Here is a 15426-nt window from a genome sequence, read left to right on the forward strand (position 1 = left end):
ATCCATATTACCCTCATTCTCCTCTAAATTTTCCCTGACCCATTTTCTTTCCTTTCTGCTCCTCCTAGCTCTTTTTCACTTGTGAATTTGTTTGAAATTTCTAACTATCTGCTACCAAATATTTTAAACTTAATTGAACCCTCCAGTTATTAAGTCCACTGATAAATATCGACTCATTTTGGTCTGAATTGAACATTTAAATTTTATGGTCATTATAGAAGAGATAGCATTAAGATCCATAATAGAGATTAACAACATCTCATAAATGAATTCTATCTTATTTTGGTAACATAGGAGCTTTCTCCTCATCTATAGGTGATAATCGTTGTTCTAGTTTATCTAACACTACATCAGATAATGATGTCGAATGGTCTTGGTTATCCTGATCAGTAGATAGAAGTCTATCTGATGCTCCATTCCCTTCATCTTCTGTATCATCTATATACTTTATTTTATCTATACCGTTCACATGTTTATCTGAAAAATATAGTAAACTCTTATTAAATGAAATTGGCTTTTACGTTGAGCTTTCATCTCCAGTATTGGCTGCTGAATACGGAGAATACCATAAAGTGTACGTTGAGGAAAATATTGTCAGACACCTGTTGTTTGAGCCCATCCTTTTTGTCCGTTTTCAGATCGTCGAAGCATCTTTAAAGGGATTGTAAAGAGGTTTTCTAAATTTTGTATGTGTATCGGGGACACTGATAGCATCAATTTGCATCATTCCAATTTTCAGTCTGATGTCTTTGGTTCCAGTAATTCAGGATATTTGATGTCATCAAACACTTAGTTTTTTGTAAAATTGCAGGAACTACAGTAGCCAGATTGAAAATTGGAATGGTGCAAATCGATGCTAGCAATGTCCCCGATACATACCTTAATTCTTTAAGGTTCTAAGCATGTAGCACATAAGGCCCATCAGTACGATTTCAGTTCCCTTTCAATGTAAGTTCGGACCCTACCACCTCCCCAAACCTGCGTCAAATAACTTCTACGGGTAGCCAGGTTATTAAAAATATTAATAGAAATCGAAAGTGGTATCTCGACCCTTGCCAATATCGAACTCGAAATATCGGGTCTAAAGGCAAAATACTTATTGATAAAAAAAAATGCTTTCAAAAAGCCAAAAAAACTTATTCATGTAAAATTACAAGCAGGACACAATGACCTAGTAGCATTCATGCATGATTGCAAAAGTATGACTCTTTTCACGAATCGATGCTTTTGAGCGCTTGGATATTAAAAGCATCTATTTTTTCTTTTTTACAAGCTAACTTATTCATTTATCAACAATTCAGTATGAATCATAAACATTTCATTAGATTTATTACGAACAAACAATATAGTAATGTAACAGTTTGAACACAACAAAATCAATAAGTCTACTCGTTGTGTTAGTTGTGTCATCATGCACCTCAATTTCATTCATTTCAAGTTGAAATCAGAATATCTCTTCCTAGAAATCTTCCACACCAGGGCCTTGCTTCTTAAATTATCTATTGATACAATTCTGAAGTTAGTCTGTTGCTAAAAAAAATCAATCTTTTTTGCTCTTTTAAGAGATTGGAACCGATTTAGTCCATTGTAGCCATTTCCTAAGAAAGTTGAGTTTGTGCTATCAAGAATTTTGTTTAGTAAAATACAGCAGATATATTCAAACTTAAATGCTTAAATATTAAGGTGGATCAAATGGATTCAAAATATCTTTTTACATATTAATATATATTCTCATCATCAATATTAAAGGGACAAGTTCGGCTGACCAATTATAACTTAGTCTCAGAAACAGGAATTTTATAGCTAAGCTTATCCGTTATAGTGTTCACAGCTCACCATCGATATCTGAGCCTTCAAATAAGTGTGTGTCCAGAATTATCCGCGTTCGAAAGTTAAAATGTCGACTCGCCATTTCTTGAAGCTCCTTCATATGTAGCAAAAATAGAAGTAGAAATAGAAAGTGAAATTCATAGTTTGAGGTATTTTAGAAGGAATGGTGAGATTTTCGTATATTTCTAGTACTTCTGAAGACTAATTTCATGTACATGTATTCAAGATCCAACCACTGGAAATATCGAACCAGTCCCTTTAAGTATTATTAACGCATATCAGGTTTCATCAAAATCCGTTCCAAATCCCTCTCTTAAAAAAACATACTAAATTTCGAGAACATAAAAAATCTGACATAAACTGTAGCCTTCATCGTGACACCAACAATAATTGTGGACGGACTGACGGATGGACGGACTGAGAACCGTACAGGGACGACAGTATACATGTATATCCGCAATATAAAGTGGGAGTAAAAAATAATACAAAAGACGAACCTTGATCAGATCCATTCCGTGATCGTAAATCTTTCTTCAATGTCGTAGCATATAAATCCTCTATATTGCCCCCATCTAACTTTTTATAACTTCCATTTTTATTCGACATTTCTGGTGCGGTATAAATTTTAGACTTAGAACTGAAATCCTGGAACTCTATTCCATCTTTACTGTCGTGTACATGATTCTGTGATGGAGTTTTCTGGAAAAACGAGAGGAATCCACTTTCATTGGCACAAAATCAATATTCAATGGCGTAGAGATGAAAATAATCTTACTATAATAAAATTAGTCCGAAGTTTCTTGACTCGTTCTATTCTTCTCGTGGGTATTTTGACAAAGTATTGAGTAGGAAAGACAAGAAAAACGAAAGTGACTTCTTATGACGAGGGGATGTTTATTGAATTCAAACTTTTCTTTTGGAGCTACAACAGCCTTATATAAAATCTCATTAAACGGAGTAAGTATCGTTACAGTTACACTGCGCTGAGAAATATCCAAATCTGACTATTTCGGAGCCACTGGAGCCTCATTTAGGCCATGGCATCTTTCCTTGTCCTCGACACTAATCATGAAATTTGCTTTATCACAAGGCCCTTCGCGATTATTGACGTCATCAAGCACCTTGACATTGCAGTTAGTTTAAGTTATCATCATTACACATGCAGTAGATTTTTTACCAAAATAGTGAACCTGTCGCGAGTTGCTTCAGGGGGAGAACAACTAGATTTGTGCCTGTAATGTAGGTCTACTTTGTAAGGTCTTACGTCTAGCGGACTCGTGTTTGCTTGATAGATCAAGTTTCTTGTTGTCGTACATATCGGCTCGTCATTAAAGGCAAAGGCAGACTCTTTCGGACTTATTTCTTAGTAAGTTAAGATATATTGTTAGCTAGTGTAATTCAATTTCATACAAATTAAGATCAGCCCTGTAAGAGACTAATGAATTTGAAACTATCCGAGGTCTACTCCATAGTCACATTTAATCCGAATTGATAGTTTTAATCTGAATCAGTCTAGACTATAAAGGCATAATCATTTCTCAAATAGTTTAAGGGGTATAATAAATGTCTTTACATATTTGTATACACTTAGTATTCAGTGACGACTACCTGTATCACTTCTCAGATTTAAAACCAACGTATGGTATGTCATGATCAAGTTTATAAACTTTGCCAATTCTAGCTATCTAATCCTACGATGAGATAACTAGTCATATTTGGTTATAATTATACAGACAGAAAAGCGTAACATGTTCTGGATGTGTTTCTTGATTTCCCAAACTGGCCTGAGGCCTAAGATAGGCTCTAGTCAATAAACTTGTTGAAAATGACACTATTGATCATCTATAGTGTTAATAAATGAAATTAAAGAGATTGTAAAGAGGTTTTCCCAAATTTTTTCAATTTTCGGGGACACTGATAGCATCAATTTTCACCATTCCATTGTTCATTAAGACTTCTGTGGTTCTTGCAATTGCACTTAAACGTATTGTTTGATGATGTCACTAATCGCGAAGGCCTTGTGAGATACAGGCATATTTCGCGATTAGTGAGGTCACCAAGCACTCAGTTTTAGTAGACGTCTGATTGAAATTTGAATGGTACAAATTGGATGCTATCAATATCCCCGATACACATACAAAATCTAGAAAATCTCTTTACAATTCCTTCAATGAACTCGTTCTATAAATGAACAATAGAAACTATTAAGAAACTCTGTATTTCTACGTTTAAATATTGACGGAAACTTGTCTTATTCTTCAGTCTAGTATCTTATAGCCATACGAAGACGACTATAAGCTATAATTCAAGTTTAAGCCTATTGGTGTATCAGTTCTATTGGAAAACCAATTTGATATCAATTTGATGCAATTTAAACTTAGACAGTTTTTCACATTAATCATTAAACGGTATAGCGAAAATAAACTCCTTATTGACAAAGAGCTATTATGCTATATTCGATATTTTAGAATGAATATAAAAAGTGTTTAACCTTTTTTGATGCATGCATATTCCAACCTTACCTGATTAAGCACATGCGTTCAATCAAAGATACTCTTATAAATAATTTAAAAGATTATTTGCTGTTCCAAATGGTGTACCGATATCAAGAGACGTTTGGCATGTATATTCAACCGCTAAGAAAATACATATATAGAGACAATTTTTATTTCAAAGTCCCCTATTACTTTACAAACTTCATTCGCCAGATATCACTCTACGCCTGGGCTTGTCAACCCGACACAGACCTGTAGCTAATGTTGATTGTTCGGAGGGGCAAGTAATGTAATCGGAGGGGCAATAGTGTTTAGTTGAATTTTTTTTTAGGGATATCCATTTATTACACTCCGCGATAGGTCGGTGATTTATTATCCCTGGCAAGGAATGGAAGTAGCCTGTCACTAGGTTTGGCATCCCTGTCTCATTGTTCAGAGAAAGCACTTAACATGTTAACGTATGCAAAATTAAACATTAGCTGAAACCTCCAACGTTGAATGTTGTGCGAGCAGTAACCTGACTTTCTCTCGGATAGAGAGAAATATTCTGTTTCCGGTTTATATGGAGAAAACACGGGTTTGCTCACGTTTGTTTCTAAAATAAGACCAATGTGAAATGTTATTTTCAAATAATGACGTCTTGGTCTAGTTCTATTGACGTTTTAGCCGAATAGATTCGAAATTATGTTGCTCACGCAATGATTGGAAACAAAATGGAAATATTTTAAATCAGATTTAGTCATGAGATGTCTTTATTTAATCAACGAGTTCAACTCTATTTTGAAATCGATTCCCATTATTTATAGTTCTTACATAATTCGGACGTTTTAAATTCTTAGAGTAGATTTTTTTAAATTCAAAACAGCTTATTTCATTTTATCGATTATTAACTAGAAGCGCGGAATTTTCCGCCAAAAAATAATAACCTTCGCTCAAATACTAAATCTAGTGTCAGGTAAAGGGGAATAACCCAGAAACTGTATAAAATAATATCACCAAAATGTAATTGGAATGTTCCACCCAAGAAAAGAGGCTGGCCCGAGTTTCCCCCCACTTCCACACCCCGCAAGTTTTTACCATTTAACACATTGAAAAAATGACCTGTGGCCCTCTGGAAAATTCTGTAGTCCTGTTCGTCCCCTCCACATGATGTTTCCTAGAAACGGTACTGTGTCTATTGTTTGAATGGATTTTAATTACTATCTTCTTTTGTTATCATCAGGACTCGCTTGTTGAATTCTACATTAGTAAATACCAATCTTAGGACAAAAAAGTTCGTATCATACTCAGATGGAATATTCCACAAAAAGCTGAAAAGCAACCGGCCTACCTCTGATATTCTCAATGATCGTTTTCGTCGGTAATGACGGCTAACAAAGAATCCAACAGTAAAGAAAACTACAGAGCCTACAGCTACCGCAATGATAATGGCTGCTCTTGTTCTATTGTCAACAGCTGCTGTATGTAGTTGTTCTGACTACAAAATAAAATGTTTACATGTTTCAATTATCATGACATGCTATTGTAACGGTATTGATCAATTTGTATTTAAATGTTTTGCTTGTTTTTTTTATTATCTCCCTTTATACAATATTTCGGAGGTTAACGTGTTATCTTTCTGCATCCTATTGGGCCAATGAAAACAGTCAAAGTGTACGGCGTTATCCAGAAGGGCGTATCATTCATTCCTAGCAATATATCATCAGCAAATTCAATCGGTGGCTAACTTACGTAAATTAAGTTTTACGTTTAACTTTTTTGCACCTGAAGAAGTTTATGAATATGGTAATAGTGTGCCATACTATTTCAAATATTCGGAGGTCTTTTAAGTACACAGTCTTGGGCACATAAGAAACGGGTTTATTATCTACTACGAACGACTAGATGAGTTTTCGGGCCAATACGTTCGACCAGCATCTCTGAGAGGCAAATTCAACTCGGTTTCCCCCTGTCAGCGATGGGGGTAAGAGGGCTGACATGAAAAAAGCATCTAGTCGTTCGGATGGGACAATAAACCGAGAGCCCGCGTGCTACAGGATGTGCACGTTAAAGATCCCTCGACAGTTGGAAATCGAAAAAGAGCAGGCTTATGTCGCTGTCCTGGCAAAATTTCCCTCATTCCATACTACATGGCGTTACCTGTCTTCATTAGCCCACATGGTGCAGAGAAGTAGGACGTTAACTCCATTTATTTCATTTCATTTTCTGAGTGGCGAAAACTGGTTTAAAAATTCCTCAAGAACCCCAAACCTCGAGACTATGAGTTCTATGTTTTCAAATATCATCAGCCAATGTACATCCATTGTCATATTAGATCGTTAAGATACTTTTCGTTGTACCGATATACAATATTAAAGATCTTAAATCGTGTTACCGATATATGAGCTCTAACTTACATCTTTTTCAGCACCTGGTGATACAACAATAACCTCTTCATCTTCTTCTTCTTCTCCTGAAAAGGGGAATTGTACGATCAGTTCTTTGCATTTTAAAAGATTAGGGAAGCAGTTCTTCAAAAGTGCCTACACTTTAGTATAGCTAATAGTTTTGCAACACATGGCACTGAAGTAAGTTTTGTCGGCTTTTTCGGAATAAAGCAAAGATTTGGCTCCACGTGGCCATATTTTTATTTCTCCATATGTAGAAAATCAAATGGACAAATAGTAAACTTTAAAAATGCCAAAAACATAAATTTTATAATTTCTATAGCTAAAGAGAGCTAGGAGATATCTGGAAAAGCATACTTATTAGCATGCTTTTGTCCCGAGTTTCTAAGTGTATTACTGTACTATTCTCATGCTCATGCAGGGGTGTTAAGCAAAGCTTACCTGGTGGGAAAGTTCTAAAGCTATTAATACCAAATACTACTACAGTTTCAATACTATCATTATTCTCACCATTATCTTTTAGAATTATCTCCCCTTCGCCAGAAGAGGGCAGCTCTTCAACTAATGGCGTCGTTTGCATAAAAACATCGGCACCACTACCTTCTCCACTGCCTTCGAAATTATCAGTAATGGAAATTTCCTTATATTCATATAAAGAACTCTCGTCTGTTTCAATCGGTTCTTTGGTCGTGTAAACCGGAAGTAGATTGTCTTTTTCAGCTTCGTCCTCTGGAAGGACAACTAAATTCTCCAATAGCGCACTTCCGGTTTTATCAACTCCTTTAGGATGCTGATTACTTGTAGTTTTGTGTTTGCTGGTGTCAGTTTGACTTTCTTTGTTTGTGTTTATATTAATTTTCAGTTCGTCTTTATTGACAAAGGTTTCGTCTGCTTGCATATTTGCCACCTCGTCGTGGACGCCGAGACAAAATTCAAGATATGTTTTGAGATGTATATGAGTTTTTGATGCACATGATTCACAAAACACATCTGAAGTTCTACTGCACTCGTTTAATACAAATAAACCGACTCCACATTGTGAGCATTGATTGCACTCAATATCTGAATTAAACTTATGTTTAAAACTGCCCTCCGGACATGGCGTACACACTGTGTCTCTATCTACTGTACAGTTAGTTAACGCGTGGTATCCTGGTTTACATAACGAACAGCGATAAGTCGGCAAAGCCTGGAAGCATAAAATAACAGTAATTGTTATGAAAATAACTAGTTAAGAATTATATTTTGAAGACATTCATTTTAACATAAAAATATTTGCTGATCTGCTATAATGAACCAGAAAAAGTGAACAACAACTAATTAAATTTTTTCGAATTTTTAGCAATGGATTATGGTGTCTTTTGCATTCATGGCGGCTTTGATATTATAGAAAATCATTATATACAATTCTCTTTATATCGCGGTGTATCCTGTATATGACATAAGTAGGTACCATGTCTTTGAAAACCAGTGGCGATGAGTAGACAATGCCGTAGCTCAGTCAAAGTTAAAATAAAGTAAAGGGGTCTGTTTGGATGTAAAAAAAAAACAACATTGAAACAAAAATTTGGTCGTCATAAGCATTTGCATCATAAATTACTCAAATGCAGGATACAATTTTGCCTGACACACGGATTGTTAAATTAAAGATATTTTCGTTATAGTAAAATACTGGATAACACATATTTTGTATTAACCAATCGGTGCTTAGATCTTAACTACTGAATCGAAATTAACCCTTATTAACACTGATTGGCGATAATTGGTCTAATCAGTCGGCACATTCTGTGGCTAAGAGTCACATTTTGTTCGGAATTACTCGTATCTAAGTGGACAAAAATGAAGATTTTTTTGCAAAAAATAGTAAATTTCGAAGCTGAAATTTTTACTGTTTAATTAGTCGGCAATTGTTTGCTTGTTTAAAAAAAACTGGAGTTAAAAATATTTGTTTTTAAAATGATTTGTGATATTCGAGGCAAAATGTCCGTTTTGGCTACCTAATTGTGCGAGAGATCATACATGTAAAACTATACAAGAAAGTCATAACTGATCTGCTGGCCAATGAATAGAGCTTGGGTTATAATTAGATATAGTCTTTATCATCCAGACAATATCGTTCGTATTGCCTTAATATGCATTAACAGAATTAGATTCAAAATCTGAAAATGGACATCAACACCATGGTGTTCCATAAAAAATTATAACTAGGCAAAGTACAAGTTCTCTTGCCATAGATCTTGTGGATATTCGTGATATCGTGTTGATTTTTACATGAGTAAAACATGTGATTTTCTGATAACATTTTACTGTTTCTAAGTTACATCTATCATTTTACCACCGTGAGTTTGATTACATACAGTTTAGTCACATGGCAGAACATTTTTCAGAAAAGATTTTATTGCGTAATAAATCTATTGTAGAAATAAAACTGATCAGATTTTACTCATTCATAATAGGCTCGATTCCCATTCTAATTTCGTTCCGATTTTATAGCTTTTATTTTTAATATAGCCACTTCGGTTAGGGTCTAACGACAGCCCTCTTGATTGTTCGTCTAAGTAACTCAATGACGTCTGCTTTAACCAATCAAATCTCTACCCTCACCAGCGCTGGCATTTTGTGACGCAGTGTTTATCAGGGTAGGTCAAAAGGTTAATTTGACGAACGTTATAGAGGGCTGTCGTTAGACCCTTGAAGAAGTGGCTAAATTAAAATTAAAAGCTAAAAAAGAAAACGAAACCAAAGTTTGGGCTAATTTTAATCAAATTGACTCGGTATTCAGATCGATTTTAATTTCATTTTGATTCTACTTTCTGCGAAATGAATTTTAAGTTGACAGACTTATCTACGTGGCAAGCGAGGGCTGTCTCGTTACAAACGTTAGTTTTTTTACGAGATGAAAACCACTTTGAACAATCAGTCCCAAAACCATAAATATCAAAACAATTGTCATTCACTTTTGACATGGTGAAAACTTCATTTGATTTCATACGTATGCGTATAACATTGCAATGTCGGTTAGTGCATGTCAGTCTCACTTTTCTCGAGTCACATCTTAGTCGGTGAACAAATTATTTTTAAATGACGTGCTCATAAAATATTCTTAAAGATGTAACAAAAATATCATCCTCTACTATAAATATATTTCTTCAATGACAGCCAGACAAAATCTGACATAAAGTGACATTATTTGATGACGTGACATATAAATCTTCTCTAAAAAATATATGGAGCGCCATGACTGACTTATGTGATGCAAAAATGAATCAAAAGTTTAAAGTGTTATGTTATAGTATGAGGTACATGAATATATAAATGCAGCACTATACATTTATGACCTGGGATACATACTAGTTATAACTATACAGCCGATACAAATTTCAAAATGGGATACATACTAGTTGTACCATTACATATGATGCAAATTCAGTATGGGATACATACTGGTTATATCATTACAACTGATAAGAATTACGGTATACATACCAGTTATAACATTACAGCTGATGCAAATTTCGTTTGGGATACATACTAGTTATATCATTACAGCTGATACAATTTCATTGTGAGATACATACTGGTTAATACATTAGCGTACAGCTGATGCAAATTTCACTATACGATACATACTAGTTATAACATTACAGCTAATACAAATTGCAATATGGGGTAATACTAGTTATAACATTACAGCTGATGCAAATTTAGTTTAGAATGCATACTAGTAATATCATTACAGCTGATACAATATCAAAATGGGATACATACCATACTGGTTATAACATTATCCTGCAAATTTCCCTATACGATACATAGGGCCTACTAGTTACATTGCAGCTAATGAAAATTTCATTATGTGATAAATACTAGTTATATAATTACAACTGATACAAATTTAATTATGGGATAATACTGGTTTTAACATTACAGTTGATACAAATTTCATTATGGGACAATACTAGTTATAACATTACGACTGATGCAAATATCATCATGGGATAATACTAGTTATATCATTACAACTGATGCAAAATTCGTTTTGGGATAATACTAGTTATATCATTACAACTGATGCAAAATTCGTTTTGGGATATATACAAGTTATAACATTACATCTTATTCGAATTTCATTACAAGATACAGATTAGTTATAACATTACAGCTGATGCAAAGTTTATAATGCGGTACATACGAATTATCTCATTACAGATTACGTAGATTTGGTTATATTATAAATTGCATAGAATACACAGCAGTATGGATATTGCTGATACAAAATTCATATGGGATACATACTTTTATAACATAACGACTGAGGTAATTTTCGTATGGGAAACATACTTATGTATAATTATATGTGGTGCACATTCATTTATTGGAGCACACATTATCCTGTCAATGCTCTCATATAGGTCAAACCATCACAACGAATATTGTTGAACCCCCTATCAGACGGATTAATGGATTTAATGAAAACCGTATGTAACAGTATCTTTTTTCGGCGGTCAATGACTTCGAGTGTCAACGACTTCGAAAGTCATCGATGTCAACCTTCTCGCTTATCAGCCCACTAATTTTCAATTGCTTTACGTTAACTAAGATTTCTTTTGAGTCAGTATAGTATAACACCGACAACGAACAAATGTCGTGACATTGATATCAAAGTGCAATACAATAAACTATAATATAAAAAGTGACCTTTTCTGACAGAAATGAAGGATAAATTTGATGGAGAGTTGAAACGGTAAAGGAAGTAAAAAATGCTATTGAGATAAAAGACAATTATTATTGTATCTTATATATTTTATTAGAGAGATAGTATTATGATTCCGTTACAATACAAGTGGCTTCACAGATTTTATATCTCGAGGGAAAACGAACCGTTGACTTTATGAACACCAACGTAACATGTCATTTTATTAGCGAGTAAGAATGGAAATGAAGAACGAACATGCCAAAATATGATTAGACGTCAACAGACATCCTGCATCATTCACATTCACAGTGCAGTGACGGCCATGCCCCTGGAAATTGGGCCGGACTGATGAATGGAGAGAGAAGGGGGGGGGGGGGGCTTTGAGAAGGGTCTGAGGGAATTGATTTGGTACATTCTGACACATATTTTGGGGCACAAACATATTAAAACCGAAGAAATGAAGTGGGGGTTACAATTGGGGGGACAGAAAATATTTCTGGGACAGGGACAGAAGAGTAAGTGACATAAGAAATTGATAATACAATGTCAAGCATACAAATTTAAATTTGCTATTAACGATTATTTTTTATTTATATAATATAAAACTGAAAGTAATATTTTTATATACCACATTGATATCGGCCCTTTATAGTGATCTTTGATCTGTGATTACTAGTGATTTATCACTTACAATTCAATCAAATAGCCAGAAGGTTCAACACGATAATAGCAAATATGATAACAAACATTGATATTTGATTTCACTATATTATTGTATTGCTGTCATCGATTGGATCATTTCTTGGTTTTTATTTGGTAGGTGATGGTTATTTTTGATAAACAACTTGACCTGATATTTTCATACCATTCAATATTACTTATGGTGCGAGTACTCGAACGGTCTTGGTCAGCAATTTTTGTTGACAGACGATAAAACAGTCGGCGACAAATATCAAACTGGTTGATATTATAAATCCTGTCCACGATAATCTTGACGTGGAAGCGCTGACACACATGATATTTTACTCGAGATTCGCGTCGGCGACAAAAATCGGTAAATGTTTCGTAAATGTCTCTGAATCCGAATTTATCTTCACTGTCAAAAGATACATGATAAAATACAGTTATATGATATTTTATAACATAATTAATTATACCTGTGAAAAAATAAAGGACGGATGATATATCATAGATAACCTACCTATACAATCAGTAGCTCAACTACATGAGTAGGGGCCCCTCCCAAGGAAATTTGTTTTTAACACATGCTCCCCTGCATTTTTTTTCTTGGGGTGAGGCCCCCGTAGTGGTGAGGGCCGTGTACTTGGTTCAACCAGTTCCTATGGTAGTTGAGCCACTGTTTGTAATAACCTACAGATGGAGTTTTCTAATTATCTTCTATATTCAATCTTCGACGGATCATACCTCGGTTTATTGTCCCATCTGAACGACTTGGCAATTCTTTCATGCCAAACCATTTAACCTGCATCACTAACAGAGGGAAACAGGGTTGACAGTGAAAATAAAAATATCATATAGTATTATCCCATGTAATTCAAGATTAAAGCTTTGTCCCAAAATCGGCCTTAAAAGGGACATATACGCCATTTTTGGGAGCTGGATGTATGAAAATAGTCACATAATTCCTTCAAATTACCCTCAAAGTTGGAATTGCACTTATTATTTCTAAAGATGTCTTTTCTATATATGGCAGTGTCTCAAGAAAATTCGACTCGTCTTTTTAACTTTCAAACGCGGATACACATGGATTTGAAGGCTCAAATTTCGAAAGTGAGCGTGAACACTATTAATGATGTTAATGTTTCTGAGACTAGGGTACGATTGTTAAAAGAATGGCACAACTGCCCCTTTAGATATTTAAGCCATCTCCCAACTGACGTTTGAAATAGTCTGATTCAAAATGTTACACTCATTCATTGCTGTTTTATAGCCTAAACTTATCCTTGCCAGTAAAGCGGGTCTAAGTGTTTATGTTGTCCACCTTCCCTATAAAGATTAATCCAGTAGGAAATCTGAACTATTCTCTAAATATTTATGATATAAAGGAATCTGGTAGTAGCCAAGGTTCTATAGTTTATACTAATAATATCAACAATACCTATATTTGACCAGTACTGCTACTTCAGGTGTATTTTGGAATGTAACTGAGTCATCGCTTAAATTTCATATCAATCTACAAGAACAGCTATTGGAAAATTCGTTTTAATTACCAAGATAAAGGGAGGGTATTAGTTCACCTTTCAGAATTTTTTGTTAAGAAAGGAAAATCATTTAAATAACCAAAACGCATTGCACGCTCGGCACCAAAGAAGTCAGTTTTCAGATTGCAACTATTTCACTCTGTTTCCAAAAACCAGCAATAAATAAAAAATCGAAAAATATTTCCAGGAAAAAAATATACAGAAAGCACGATTTTTGATAGTTTTGAAAAATCGTTCATATTTTAGAACGCATTAAATATATTTACGGAATTCGGATTTTAGAAATTTTCCTTTCTGTGAGAATCTAATTTGTCCTATTGGAATATATGTCTTCAAATATGTCTGAACAATAAAATGTATTCCTGGACAATTTTTTTTAATACGGTGCCACATTAATTTTAATGGTGCACAAAATGGCGACCAAATCATGCCACTTTGTTGACACATTTTCAGTTATTTACACTTTTGCCTTGAGATTCCAAAGCAATGTTTATAATTTAGCAGTCTGTCTGTCATTTAGCGTGGCACCAATGATAATAAATACCATTAACGGAAGTACAAAATAATTGTCATTTGTTTGTATACTTCATTATTAGTCTTCTTGAATATAAGACTAAACGCATTCAAGTCATCGCTCCCAATTGAACGCCTGCGATATGATTTTTAAAACCCCTGCACAATGACGATTTAAAGTCTACGGTCATGTTAGCATTAGTAAACTTTTTCATTTATTTAGATTGAACATGATGTAAACCATCGTAAATTGTTTGAAAGAAACAGTGTTATGGTAGAAAGACAAACATACAGAAGGTATTACTCAATGGACAGATGTTATAACTTTAAAATCTAAACAAAAAGTCTCTTTGATTACACACTGAAAGTAGTGGAGCATTGATCATCTACAATGAGTTTACATTATATTACAATCGTCAGCCAGGTAGACATTTACATGCAGTTTACAAAGATTGAGTATGCGTGTTGTTTCAACGTTTCTTTATTGTTTGCTTTATGCTAGGTCCCCATTTTCATGCGATCCCTTTCGGACGCCCGACTGGAGATTCTTAATTTATCGTGGAATGTCTCTGAAAATGAAATGCCAAGTTTGTGATACGAGTCGATGTGATCTGTTCACGATTTGTCAAATTTGACTGTCACGATTGATTCTCGATCTGACTCGATCATCACGATCAGGTTCCCTGAATTGGTATGATTTGGTACGTGCAGATACGCACGGATTTGCTCATCAAATGTGACGATATGACACGATTGTAGTCACGACGTCTTTCACGAAATATGAGGTTGATCACGATTTGAGCTACGATTGGACCCTGACTGACCATGGAGTTATTTCTTGAAAATGTATTCTTTTGTTCCCACAATCACGATTCGTATTACGATTTAAATCGTGGTCTTGATCTTGGTGATCTCATCATATTTGATCAGAACTTGAGGCCAGTCTCACAATTGTGTTAATCGTATAGGAACTTTTTGAACGGTTCAAAATTTTGATACGATCAACACGATCAATTGTCAATCTGGACCATCTTATCACATCGTTTTGCAATCGAAATACAGCGCGACAGATTGTATGGTCTTATGAAAATTCAAGGGGTAATAAATGCGTGATTAATTGTTTTAAGATATACACCTTTATCTTCAGAAGCTCGTTCAAAATAATGGACTTAGAAACCTCATTCAATAACCATATGTGATCTACCACTTTTGACAAGAGGCGAAAACTAAGAAAGATTAGATAAATTAAACAATCGAACAAGTTAAGATTCCTTACAAAAATA

The 15426-nt window shown here is 34.5% G+C and overlaps 1 protein-coding gene across 1 annotated transcript in view; it reads right to left on the reverse strand.

Annotated features, from left to right (window-relative positions):
* Nucleotides 1-277: 277 nt before the first annotated feature.
* LOTGIDRAFT_160461 (hypothetical protein) overlaps nt 278-15426 on the reverse strand; it is a gene marked incomplete at both ends in the record, with an annotated part of 18483 nt that continues 3334 nt past the window's right edge. Inside the window, 5 exons of the mRNA XM_009055597.1 lie at nt 278-477; nt 2328-2529; nt 5656-5802; nt 6722-6777; nt 7154-7901. Coding sequence (XP_009053845.1) covers nt 278-477; nt 2328-2529; nt 5656-5802; nt 6722-6777; nt 7154-7901 — 1353 coding nt within the window. The remainder of the gene's footprint in view (nt 478-2327; nt 2530-5655; nt 5803-6721; nt 6778-7153; nt 7902-15426) is intronic.

Source organism: Lottia gigantea, assembly GCF_000327385.1.
Source record: "Lottia gigantea unplaced genomic scaffold LOTGIsca_25, whole genome shotgun sequence".
Classification (NCBI taxonomy): Eukaryota; Metazoa; Mollusca; class Gastropoda; family Lottiidae; genus Lottia; species Lottia gigantea.